We start from the raw sequence: 14129 nt of genomic DNA on the forward strand, positions 1-14129 counted from the left end.
ATGCGAAGAGCATAAAAGTTGTTTTTATATCTGTGCGCAGGTCAAACTCAGGTCCAGAAGACTGCAGAGATTTGCGTAACACACCAGAAAGGCCCTGCGCATTAAGCGATGAGCTGAATCAGGTATGTTAAATGAGGCAGAATGCTAAATTCTGCATTGCTGTGGAATTCTAGGACTGCAGCTCGACACCCCTGTTCAACACCATGATATTAAGATGGCATGGTGGCTTAGAAGTCAGTTTTTGTGTTGTTCAGCTCCAGAGTCTAGGCTTAAAGTCCCAGGTTATAGAGGTTATATAGTGTTTTGATGTTCTCTATTTGTCTACAGGTTGTGGAATTCACCTTTTCAAAAAACATGCCTGTAGGTAAGATGGCTAAATTTAATTATTAATGAGTGTGTGCATATTGCCCTGCGATGGTCGGGTATGACTGCAGTGAATCATGGGCAGACTGTAATTTAATGTGATTTTTGAGCATTACATTACTTTGAGCAGTAATGTTAAATATGTGCAGCTGAACTTCTTACTGGATTATTTTTTAAATATATATTTTGTTTATTTAATAATTGATCAAGCATTCAAGTTATTCAAATATATATTTGTATAAAGTTTTGTTTGTAAGGCAGGTCAGCATTGCAGCAGTTTAAAGTGCTTCCACATAGCCAATGTGAGCTTTCCTTTGGACTTCAAAAGCCTTTTTTTTCTCCCATGCTTGACCTTGATACTCTCGCAACAATCTCAAAAAACAAATAGATTTTTGTAAAATACTTCAATGGCTTGCATTCGCATAAAACAGAACCAGTGTGCATGTTCTGAAATAGATGTGCTATATTTTTAAGGAACTTGTCAATATCGGACCGTTTAACGAAAATCGATTCTGAATCCACTAACGAATCGATGTATGCAACTGACCAATAAAAGATTACAATAAATCACATGATGATTAATTAACTGGCATCCATGCTAGATGCAGTCTGATATAACGGCAGTGGATTTTATACATTCCCAGCGGGGCGTGCAGACTAGGGCATTGGTAGACAGTCTAGACTCTTTAAAAGCAGAGGTAAGTTATTTTTAAGTCTGTCTTAAATCAAAATTGAGGTGCGTCCAGTATTACTGTATGTCTTGGTTGTTATAGAATTTCCTGCTCTGCACACTGAACATTAAGTTTGTCACCCATAAAGGAAGTAACTAAGGTTAAATTCTGCAACCCTTGTTCCATGCAAAAATGCATTCCAAAGATTAGAAGAGATTCACTATGTGGTTTCAGTAGTCTCAGTGGGCTAAGTCGAGTTGGGATCTTTTAAAGTGACAGTGAATTTAGCACAAATTTAACTACAGTGAAACCTCGGATTGCGAGTAATGCAGTTTGCGAGTATTTCACAAGATGAGCAAAGGTTTTTTGTTTACGAGTACCGAGTATCATGTATCACGCATGTGCTTCTTGTTTTGATGCCGAGTATCACATGATTACAACTGAGCCAACTCACGTTGCCGTTTTTCTCACTCTTGTGCTGCGGAATTGTGGGTAATCGTCTCCCCTGCTGGGTCATCCGTGCACGCGTGTACTGTTTACTATAACACTGTGACCCTGTGTGTGTGCGTGTGAAACGTATTTTATTTTGTGTCTGTATGCATGTGTGTACAGCGCGCGTATTAAGCAAAAGCAAGTCTTATTAGAGAGGTTAAAGATCCATTTTCTCTCTCTGTATCAGCCTGCTATTTGTGTCTGTGCGCGCGCATCATTGGACACCGTGACACACACACATACACACACACACACACACACACACAGACCCCTCCTACTTTTGCCTTTCTTTCTACTCTACGCAGAAACACTGCTTTGTCGCAATTCTTTTTAAATGTAAAGTGCAGGTTAATTAGTTTTATTTTTACTTTATATTTTGTGGTCATTATTTTTATGTATTTTTATAAGCTGTGAAACAAATAATTTAAATCTCCATTATTTCTTATGGGAAAATTCTAATCGGTTTACAAGTGTTTTGAAAATACGGAACAAATTATCCAAGGTTTCACTATAGTTCTTTAACATACAACTTATACAACTAACTAACATACTTATATGAAAATTAATTTTGATTTTAGACAGACTAAAAAAAAAAAAACACAGACCTTTGCCTTTAAGAGGTTGTTTGGGCATCTTCTTGAAATATTAGAGTAAGAGTAACTTACTGATACTGGAAGGAAGATATAACTATACAGTATATTCTGTGAAGATAAACTTGACAGTTGGGATCAGTCCTAAAGGTGAGTAAAGTGTTAACATTTTTTAGGGTTTTAATTTGTCCTTAAGATGTCCCCACTAGGTCTCTAGAGATGTCCTGCAGTCTTATCTACTACTACGACCACGGGGTTGTTTAATTTTATTTATTGTATGTATTTCGTATATTTAGGAGCTTTGTTTATTTAAGGATAAGACTGATTGGTCTGTGTGCCCTGTGTGTGTGTGTGTGTATGTGTGTGTGTATGTATGTGTTTTATGTTTCCCACCTGCCATCACAGTTAAATAACCCGGTCTATTGAGATCTATAAATAAACTGTTTAATAGCAATGGCCATGACTCTGATGACATCACGGCCGGCATTACTAGCAGTTGCTATGGAGAAATAAACTCGAGATCCTTGTGGATTAAAAAAAAAAGGGCTGGTTTTAAACATGATAAGTGTGGTAATATAAAATAGTTTTAAATTCCACACACATAGGAAACTTCAATTACAAATGTGCTCCTTCTTTACCGACTTCCTTCTCTGGAAATGTACGAGGTCCATATATCAGTGTGACTTTACCACAAAGCCCAAGAGCACAGCTAGACTACTCTCACACACATATACTGTACAGTAGGTACCACATTTAGGCTAACACAAATAGGATGACATAATACTGTACGTCATCATATTATGTCACCTGCTACACATGTTAGAAATTATAACATTTGTGTGTGTGTGTGTGTGTGTGTGTGTGTGTGTGTGTGTGTGTGTGTGTGTGTGCGCGCAATGTTTGGATAGCTCTGACAAATGCAACATGATAGCATGCCTGATGGGTCACACTCACACACACACACACACACACACACACACACACACGGCACAGCACAGATTGAAACACAGAACTTTCGCTTGCCTGTCAGTTTGTTTTTATGACTACTTAATACTATAATACATTATATAAAAAATTATAAATAAGTTCATTTATAAAACATAAAGGCTGTTTTTTTTTCGAAATGTTATTCACCCCTTTTATTCTTTTTCTGTCTTTTATTATAAAAAAGCCATGCAAACCTGTGTTTGAAGCTGGCAGTAGTGGCTCAGTATGTTAAGGCTCTGAGTTATAGAAGGTTAGCAGTTCGAACCCCAGCTCCACCAGGCTGCCCCTGTTGGGCCCTTGAGCAAGGCCCTTAACGCTGTCTGCTCCAGGGGTCCCGTATAATGGCTGACCCTGCACACTGACCCCAGTGTGCTGGGATTTATAAAAAACAAATAAAGAATTTCACTGTGCAGTGATGTATATGTGGGCGGCATGGTGGTGTAGTAGTTAGCACTGTCGCTTGCACCTCCAGGGTCCGGTTTTGATTCCCGGCCAGACTCGATTCCCGTCTCTGTGTGCATGGAGTTTGCATGTTCTCTCCGTGCTTGGTGGGTTTCCTCCGGCTACTCCGGTTTCCTCCCACAGTCCAAAGATATGCAGGTTATTCGTTCTTAAATTGCCCGTAGTGTGTGTGTGTGTGTGTGTGTGCCCTGTAATGGATTGGCACCCTGTCCAGGGTGTACCCTGCCTCGTGCCCTAAGCCTCCTGGAATAGGCTCCAGGTCCCCACGACCCTGAATACAGAATGAAGAGGTATAGAAGATGAGTGAGTGAGTGATGTATATGTGATGAATTAGGGCTGAACTTTACTTTCGCAACCTACAGTAGCTAGCTACTGTAGCGTCCATGGAATGTGACCGTCTGTTTTTTTAGAGTGGTGTTTCTACATTGTGGCAGTGTTTATCCATCCTTCCTAGAAGGACAAGACCAAAATATGCTTCTGGCTGTATAAAAATAGTTTAAAATAAATAGTTTAAGAAGACACAACATTCGCAGATGTGTTTTCTTGCGGAAAGTGTTATCATCACTGGTTTAGTATGTGGGTTTTGGCACTGGCATCTAGTAAGTAACATTCCGTTTGCTATCCAAAAGTGCTCGAGACCAGGACGGACAGGCATCATGATGTCAAATGCAAAAGGTCTATAAGCAAGCCTATGGTTTTAGTAACCTGTAGCCATCATACTACCATTAATATTGAATTCAGTCTCCACCTACAGTATGTAGCCTTTTATCCATAAACATCTGCCATCCATTTAAGCATAGCAGAGACCATCTGTGGTTTTCATTCTTCTTCTGATATTTTCAAAAATCCTTTCCTTTCCTTAGCCATTTGTATTGCTGTCCACTCTCCTCCTCCTAGCCATTCTTTGATATCATCAATCCATCTCCTTGCTGGCCTTCCTACTCTTTGTTTCCTATTTCATCACTCTTCCATCCTGCAAAATGTTCCCAAACAGGCCCATTTTTACGTTCCGTGATAACTTATAACCAATAGTTGTTTTCTCGTCTTGGATCTTTTCGGATTCTTTCATTTGTCACCTTTTGTCTCCATCCAGTTTTTAGAAGCTTTCGATAACATCTTATTCAATTTTGCAATGTCCTTCTTTCTCACTGTCTCAGTTTCCCAAGTATAGGGTAATGCAGATAATACACGGGAACAGTATCTTGATTAGACCTTCACTGAGATATTTCCACTTTTACAGATTTTCATTTACTGATGCGAAAGAATAGCAGTTCTGTTATCAGATGCAGCTTAATGACAGTTTCCACCCTCTGTTTCTCTCTTTATATTATATGTGCTGTATGCATTTGCTTCAGTTTCCATGCAGTTCTGTCCTGTCAAAACACTGCTTGATTGCCCTAATGGATTGCTACCTGCTTTGTGTAGTTTGTCAATGTACAGTATACACTGCTGTTTGTATTCCTGGTTGTGAAGTCTTATCACTCATGTCTGTATCTTTATTTGGTCTCTTTGTTTTCTCTTGTACCTGCTTGCTCTTTTTTTTTTTTTTTTTTTTTAGCAATGACGTCTATCCTTAATTATATTCTATTTCTAAGAAATTCTGTCTGCCAATTTTTTGATGCTTATCATCCTGTTTTGAACTCCGTGCGTATCTTTTATTTTTTTTATTTTTCTTTTTATTTTTATCATTTATTTTCATTTCATATTTTTCTGATGTTTTTCTTTTTTCATTCACCCCGACCCTAGTTTTTCCACGATTTATCTCTGATGATTATCTTTGTGTAATTCTGTCTCTTTATCATGTTTTGACCCCTATCATGCTTATGAGACTCACATTCCACCACCGCACAAAAAAAAAACCCTACTGTATGTCAGTGTTTTTTTTTTATTTTTTACTTGCGACTTGTGTAAATGCGGAGGTGATTTAGAAGCTCCTTTTTTGTCGTTTTTTTTTTTCCTTCTCTAGAACTAACACCGCCAGTTACGTTACCAGGGAAACGCCACTTCCAATAATTATGCAATCTTCTGACACGCCCACACAGTCCTGATCAGGCTTTTTGAGATTTTAGAGCGTTTAAACACTAAATAAATAGAAACAGCTCATGATAAATAAATAGTGTGTGATAAATCTTTTTTTCTCTTTAGATATATATGCATTGATATTTCCTATTGAGTTCTGGATTAATAAAATAAAAGCTCAATGGTTCCAATGAACATCCTAAATATGATTGCACATATTATTTTGCATGTTCTCCCCCTGCTTGCTGGGTTTCCCTTCGGTACTCTGGTTCCCTCCAACAGTCCACAGACCTGTAGATTAGACCAATCTGTGTTCCCAAACTGTGTGAATTATCATGTGTGTGGCCCTGCAATGTATTGGCACCCCATCCAGAATGTACCCCGCCTTGTGCCCTAAGTCTCCCGGGATAGGCTCCAGGCCCCCCATGACCCTGTATACAAGATAAAGTGGTACAGACGATGGGTAAGTGAGTGAGTGAGTGATTGCACATATTAAATAATGAGCCAAATATCTGCATAATAATTTCATTATGTTTATGAAATACACTTGTCTTATTTTTTAATTATTCTGTCCTTGCTGAAGGTTTTCAAATCTGAAGTACTATGCAGTATCTACCTTTCATTACAGCTGAAGAATTCCGAAAAACAGAAATGAAAAGTCTATGAGGAGGTCATTCTTTTATTCATAAACGATTTGGCACTTATCCGGTTCAGTCTATACTCAGTACGCATTCTAAACATGCTTGAAAATGATGGTTTATTTCTTTGTTCTTTAATTTTTTTTTTTTTTTTTTTTTACATGACACTCAATCAGGTTTTGAAACATAATCCAGAACTTAGAACCTCACCCTGCAGGCTCCGTTTGAATTAGCACTGAGTGAATTTCATCCATTCCTCTCCTCGGGCTAATGGAGACAAAACTTCATATTTACACACGGTATCAACTCCAAAATCCTTTCTGCACTTTTCTCACAGTTATCAATTATTAACATGGCAATTTCCTTATTATTAAAAATATCCATTATTTAATACTAAGACAGGGAATCACCTGACTGTTCTAGCTAAGGTATTGTTTTAACAGAAGTTCAGTATTATGCTCATACACGGCTACACACTTTTATAACACAGTGCTGATAAATTTTGTATGGACTGATCCTTTATACAGAGATTACCATTTAACACCGGTGTATAACCCATAATGCAATGTGTGCATTAGTACCTTTGGGACCCTACAATGAAGTCACAAGAAAGAGGAAAGCTTAAATATAAGCATATAGTAGTAGCCTGTAAATTATTAATTTTGTTTAGTGTCACTGTATTGTACATTAGTGATATGTTCATGTTTTGCTTAAAATAGCCAAAGTCGTTCTATAGAAAACATCTACGTGAATAAAGATCAAAATGTTTTAGTTAATATGACTCACTAAGGTGGCACAGTGGGCCAGTGGTTAGTCCCAGATCAAGGGTTCGATTACTGACTCAGGTCTTTTTGCATGGAGTTTGCATGTTCTCCCAGTGCTTGGTTTGTTTCCTCCAGGTACTCTGGTTTCCTCCCACAGTCCAGATAAATGGAGTTTAGGCTAATTGGTGTTTTTAAATTTGCCTGTATTGTCTGAGTGCGTGTGTGTCTGTTTCCGTGCCCTGTGATGGAATGGCACTCCTTCCAGAATGTACCCTGTCTAGTGCCCTGAGAAAAGGCTTCAGGCCTCCTGCAACCCAGGACAGGAAAAGTGGTATAGAAAATGAGTGAGTGAGTGATTTCTGTGACTTTGACTTTAGTTGAGACTTAGTGCAGAGGGCAGACAAAAGCTCTTTGTTAATAGGCGAGACGAGAAAAGAATAGAGTAAGGTAATTTTTATAATCAATCTTTACAACCGTCATGAGCAGAAAAGCATCACAGAATTCAGTAAAGCATGATTTGTTAGAAACATTACATTGCGATTGCGATTTAATCTACAATATGTAACTGAGAAATGTACAACTTAATATTCAATCATATTTATCAAGATTAGGAGCGAATATGGCAAAAAAAATACAGTTATGGAGATGTTTGCTAATATTTATTAAGCCCCTCAAAAGTTGTTAAAAAAAAGAAAATACTTAAATTATCGACAAACTCTGCAAAAATTGCTGATTATGCACATACAGTATGAAAAAAAATTGCAGCCTTTTGCAATGATTTAATGACTGTATGACTTATACAACAGAAGACTACATCAGGACCTTCACCTGACAGGAACATGAGGCTATGCTGGACACTGACTCCCTGAAACTGGACAGAAAAAGAACCAACAAAATACACTGCAAACCATGATGTATGTACAGTATAATCGATTGCATTACATGCGATGCTGAAAGTGATCTCAGTTTTCTGCCGCCCACATTTCGACATATCGGCAAGGATATCGATTTACGTGCCATCCTCTGAATAACACTCTTTAAGGGTACATCAGGAACACCAAACTTCTGACTAAATTCAGACTGACATCTCCTAAACGAATTGGTGACCCAATACTGTGGGGTCACACCATGAAGACGTGCTGCTCATTACTGTCCACCACCATCCTGATAAGAATGTGAAAGGACTAAGTGAAGGGGTATGGTGTTAAACGTCGCCATGGCTATACTTTATCGTTCTGACTCCTTATACTGAGGAGCACATTGTACGTTGTTTTATTCTGATTGATTCATCCTAGTGAGAGTTACAGACTATCCAAGGCCGCTTTTGAGTGAATCATCCTGTTTTTTTTTTGTTAGGTTACCAATATAGGCCTATATATATATATATATATATACACACACACACACACACACACACACACACAGTGGAACCTTGGAATACAAGCATACTGTAATTCGTTTCAGAAGCACACTTGTAGTAGTTGTAAACCAAATTGAATTTTCCCATAAAACATAATGTAAACTCAAATTATTAGTTCCACAGCCACCCCCCCCCAAAAAAAAACACAAATAAAAATAACAATAACACCAAATATTAAGTAAAAATAAAACTAATTAACCTGCGCTTTACCTTTAAAGTAAAAAAGTAAAAATAAACCCAAACAGATAAGTGTTTCCGTTTGTGTGTGCAGGCGCTCTGTGTGTGTGTGTGTGTGTGTGCGTGCATCCTTGTCTTACACAGGGGATACCCTTCTTCCACTCTTTTCACACAACAAAAACACGGTTTTATCAGAAAAATAAACAAGAAATCTTTTTATTGTCACTCAATTAGGCAACACACGAATGGAATCACTGCTGTAAAGTAAAAATAAAATAAACTAACCTGCACTTTACCTTTAAAAAAATCACGACAGAGCAGTGTTTTTGTGTAGAGCAGAGAGAAAGACTGTATGTGTGTGTGTCTGTGAGAGCGAAAGTAGGAGGGTTTTGTGTGTATGTGTGTGTGGGGGGGCGGAGCACAGTGTTATAGTAAACAGTTCACGTGTGCACGGATGTTAATTATACCAGTAAGAGACGAGCCCTAAGACCCAGCAGAGGAGACGATTACCCACAATTCCGCATCGCAAGAGAGAGAAAAAACGTTGGCTTAGTTGTGATCACATGACGCTCGGCGTCAAAACAAGAATCGCATGCGTGATACATGATACTCGGTACTTGTAAACCAAGACTTGTTTGTTTTCCAAGTCAAAATTCATTATAAATCTTTGCTTATATTGCGGAATACTCGCAAACTGCATCCAAGGTTTCACTGTATTATATATATATATATATATATATATATATATATATATAGTGATTATCCACTTGCCACAAAAAACACTTTTTCCACCATTACAAAGTTTCTCATGAATATTTCTAACTAGCTATGGGAATCACCAGGGATCACCAGATACTGTATGATATTATCACGATACGTAGGTGCCATTTTGTATTGTTTTATAAATACTGTATCAATATTAATTTGTCTTCAAGAGTTTATTACAATTCTAAACAATCCTCCACATAGGATGCCTGCCAATGTGTAAACATTTAACCAGAAAAAATGCACAGATATAAAAAATATATGAAAATAAAGTCTGTGTGACAATAAATCTTTCTCCATTTCTGCTATAAACATCATTTTGCCACATAGACTTACTGTAAGAGCGAAATGCTGTTGTAACTGCAGCATACGTCTTAGTATGTGTGTATATTCTGTGTGTCTTTGTTTCCTATGAGTTCATACGAATAGAATGAAAGGTCTAGACGTTAACCTTTTTATATAAATGAGGTCATGCTCATTAAGCTCTAACTTGTTGCTCTATCATCATGTCTACAGTAAATTGAAAAATACTTACTGTATACATATGAACTTTATGATGCAGTTTGGCATTAAATATTCTTTTAAGAGAAACATAAGTAAAGTTTTTTTTTTACTTTGTCTGCTAAAGTGTGTAGGATCTTCCTAAGAGAGAGAGAGAGAGAGAGAGAGAGTGACCCTGTATCTGTGGTTATCTGATTTATGTGACCTGTTGTGGGAAGATATTCAGCTGAGATGCTCTATAAAAAAAATCGCTTCTGTCGATTCCAAAAACATCATTTGAACTCCTTTTAGACTACATGGGATTTCATCAGTCAGTGTACTGTACGTGTACATGTTACCTGAAAACCAGGAGAAGATTTTACGATACTGTTAAATTATTGTACACAATTTAGTGCAGTCATAGTGCCGAGGAAACAAACAGAACATGATGAAAGCTATTCTGTCCTGTGTTTATTTAGTCCCATTGTAGTTTAAAGATTAAAGCAGATTAAAGCAGTTTGTCACCTTGTGTCCAGGCATGGTTGTGTTTGTGTTGGTGTTGTTAGTGTTTCGGCCCGTTCCCGTGGAGGGGTCGCCACAGAGGACCTTTCAATCCGCACGACAACTTGGAACAGAATTTACGCTGGATGGCCTTCCTGATGCAATCCAACCATTTTATTCCATCATATATATATATATATATATATATATATATATATATATATATATATATATATATATGTTGGTGGTCGTTTAGCTGCTTCTGGCAAGGGGTCGCCACAGTGGACACTTTGTCCACACATACAAGCTTGGCACATGTTTTTTCCACAGACGCCCTTCCTGGCACAAACCCTACATTTTACCCAGACTTGGGACCGGCACGGCATCCAGTGGCTGGGGACTTGGGACTGGCAGTGCTTTTTTTATTCCTGGATGATTAATAGGTCACTGTGGGGCCTAACAAACAAAAAAACATTCCTCTGAAACATCTCAGGAACAGGGAGTGGACTAAACACGAGAGGCAAAAGCGTGCCAAAAAAAGAGCAAAAATTTTTTTTAGGAAGCATGGGAACTTAAAATAACATTAAAAAAACAACAATACGATACATACGATACATATGATAGACGATGGTTAAAGACGTTTGGACGTCTGGACCTGCCAGAGGACACCAGGACGGTTACCAGATCTCCATGAAGCAAACAAGCACACGAGTTTTTATTGCACTTTTTTATAAGACTCTGAAGTCTTCCTTATGCCCCAATAATACATTGTGTTAACGTTCATTCATCATATTTCCATAGAGTCACTGCATTGTCTTAAGACAGGAATCCCTGTTTAAGAGGGATTTCCTAAAACACGGCTTCCATGCTTTACTAATATTTTCCTTACTTGTCGGTGAAGCAGTCACCGCATCCCCACACACAAACACTGATTCAGCCAGAAAGTATATGAAATTTACATAATTTTCGAATTTGAGTTTGAATTGAACTCTGTCATAAAATGAAAAATGTAAGTAAAGAAAACTCCATGACAAAAGCATCACACTCTGCTTTTCAATTTGTCTTGTCACATGCTCTCCTGTTATTCTATAAAAAATGGTTGATATAAAGTTCTAGTAACTTTTAACTTAACACACGCACTACAGTCTTCAACCAATACAATACAAAAAAAATAATGCATGCCAGATTTAGGTTATAGCTGTGATAACCAGCCTTTTTCTTTCGATTTTTCTCTTAATAGCAGCATGCGACTACGGCACCCATCAGTCCCTGCACTCCATGTTCACATCACATAATCATAAACAACTGAGCCACCTTATCCTCACTAAACACCCCTATTTAAATGACTTCAGTATAGCAGATGAAGGTGCAATAGAAGAAGATGGCATGACATCATTTTGCTGAAGCTGTTTCAATTAACGGCGAGATTTACTTAAAATATTTTGACGTACCATTAACTTTTATGCTGTGAATCTTGCTGAGCTTGCTCATGGCTGTAATGCGGTTACAGGTATCTGAAGATATTGATATTATAGCCGTGCAGATATTCAGTACAACAGCACAACCTCAAGCGTTGTTTTTTGCATTTAAACATCAGTTCTACTAAACCCATCTATCAACATTGTATTATTTGTTTGTTTATTTAACCAGTTATTTTGCTCCGCAAACACACGTCCTTGGTGGACATAGAATCTCTTGTTTTACTAGTTATACTAGGTAACAAAACAACCCAGAAGGTTCAGCGGCAATTTAAATTGATTAAGAAGCCATTGATAAACAGATACAATGTTATTTAAGATGACATAACTATATCAGATGTGTTGTTTTCTTGCTTCTTCAACTGATATTGAATGTGGGTTTTGGCAGGCAGCTACTCTTACCACTTTCCCTTACTGTGGATCGTACCGACCTAGTTTCACCCATGGTGACGACTGACAGCTAGTGTAATGAACAATTGATAGAAAACTTGTGACGACAAGTGAAACGTTTTGTCAAACTCCTCAGTTCTGTTATGCTCTATATCAGCACTCTTTAGGGGCCTCTCATCCAATCAGATCACTCTGCCGGAACTAACTGTTATATAATTATCCAATCCAATAAAAAACATGTAAAGTACTAATGAAGTAAATACTCTTTTCCCACAACATTACTGCTGAATTGAGCAGTTAGTTCTTTCACAATTCAAACTGATAAACTGGAGCTTAAAGAACAACTTGCAGCAATGCTTTGTTATAAATAAACCAGTATGGCACCAAGCGTTCTCCTCTGGCTCCAGGTGGAATCATCCATAGGCAGAAATGACCTGATTTTTTGAATCTCCTGCTATTATACATAGTACATCCTTGTTTTTTTGTTACGTTGGGTCATTTTGTTCTATTTGAGCCATGTTCATGTGTATCTCAGGTTTATGCAGTTATGTGTCACGCTTGACTAGAAGCTCTGGGCTTTGCTTACTTGTTAGATCTCTAGGACAAAGTTTAGAATCCAAACATGTGATCGCTGATCAAGAATGTGCAAGGTAAAGGGGACACTGTCAGTTTTAAAAAGGCGTTTCTACAATATTGTTGAGCATGGTCTTACCTTAGCAGCGACTGAGGAGTTCGGCTTCTCCAGAAGATCCCACAGTTTCTTCCTCTTCTCCGGACAGCAGGAGTGGTCAAACTCACCCTCTCCGTCCCTCTCACGCAGCGTCTCGGCTTCCCTTCGCAGCTCCTCGTTCATCTGCTCCTTTTTCTGGTGATAGCGCGCCTGACAGCACGACTCCAGATAAATCTCATCGATTCCCCAGTAATCGAGCTCCTGTCCGAACGAGAGCGCGCACATCTCCTCCATCATGTGCAGCTTCCCTGTACGATAGAAGTTCAGGATGCTCGTGAAGGCGCCCGGATGCCGGTCGAAGAAGTACTCATTCTCGTTCAGGCTGTAATCATCGCACACCTCCATGAGAGACTCGTGCGTGTTGCAGTCACGCAGCTTCCCCAGACGTGTACGTGGGAGCCGGTCCAGAGTCCGCCATAGCACCTCGTGGTTCAGGCCTCCTACGTTGATCCGCACTCTTCTGGTGCGGGCTTTGGTGCGGATGATCTCGATCGGCTCTGGGGGAAGCGACGTGGATGACCGCGAGCCTGTTTTTGGAACTCCGACACCGACATTATCTGCCATGGTTCACTCAAAAAATATATATATAGCGGGATGCAAAAAACAGTTGTGTGAAATTGGTTTAACAAAGGGTTAGACTTTGGAGCTTTATACTGTATAGGAATGGATTTCAATGTCGGCTAATCAATCTGAAGGAGCACGAGCTGGCTTGTCCAACTCCTAGACCAACTAGGAATCGCCATATCGTGCATTTAAAAGAAAAAAGAAAAGAAAAAAAAAACAAAGATGGGATTAAAAACTGTTTAATCAGTTCAGTGAGTCGCTTAAACTGAAAATGAATAATGTATCTATGTACCAGGTTGCGTCGATTTCTCCTGGGTATCCATCAGCCAAACAGGAAGCATGGATGACCAATTCTTGCCAAAAAAAAATAATTTTTTTGCAATTTTATCCAGTCTATGTTGGATCTTCTTTACACGCATGCCTCCATGACTGCAAAAAAAAAAAAAGAAATTTAATCATTTAATTTATTGTAATGACAGAAGACACAACAGTTAACACACAATCAGTTGACAACTGCTTCAATTGGTAACGTAGGCAAATGATGTATTCTTATAGAGTGACTAGAAGTCGAGAGATGACATCATTCAGTAGATTACAGTACATTGCATATTCACTGAATTATACCTACAGTAGTTGCA

The 14129-nt window shown here is 38.4% G+C and overlaps 1 protein-coding gene across 1 annotated transcript in view; it reads right to left on the reverse strand.

The window, feature by feature from the left end:
- The window catches only part of kcnb2b (potassium voltage-gated channel subfamily B member 2b), a 120886-nt gene extending 107395 nt beyond the window's left edge, over nucleotides 1-13491 (reverse strand). Inside the window, exon 1 of the mRNA XM_053487493.1 lies at nucleotides 12910-13491. Coding sequence (XP_053343468.1) covers nucleotides 12910-13491 — 582 coding nt within the window. The remainder of the gene's footprint in view (nucleotides 1-12909) is intronic.
- Nucleotides 13492-14129: the final 638 nt, after the last annotated feature.

The sequence above is a fragment of the Clarias gariepinus genome, chromosome 26 (genome assembly GCF_024256425.1).
Source record: "Clarias gariepinus isolate MV-2021 ecotype Netherlands chromosome 26, CGAR_prim_01v2, whole genome shotgun sequence".
Classification (NCBI taxonomy): Eukaryota; Metazoa; Chordata; class Actinopteri; order Siluriformes; family Clariidae; genus Clarias; species Clarias gariepinus.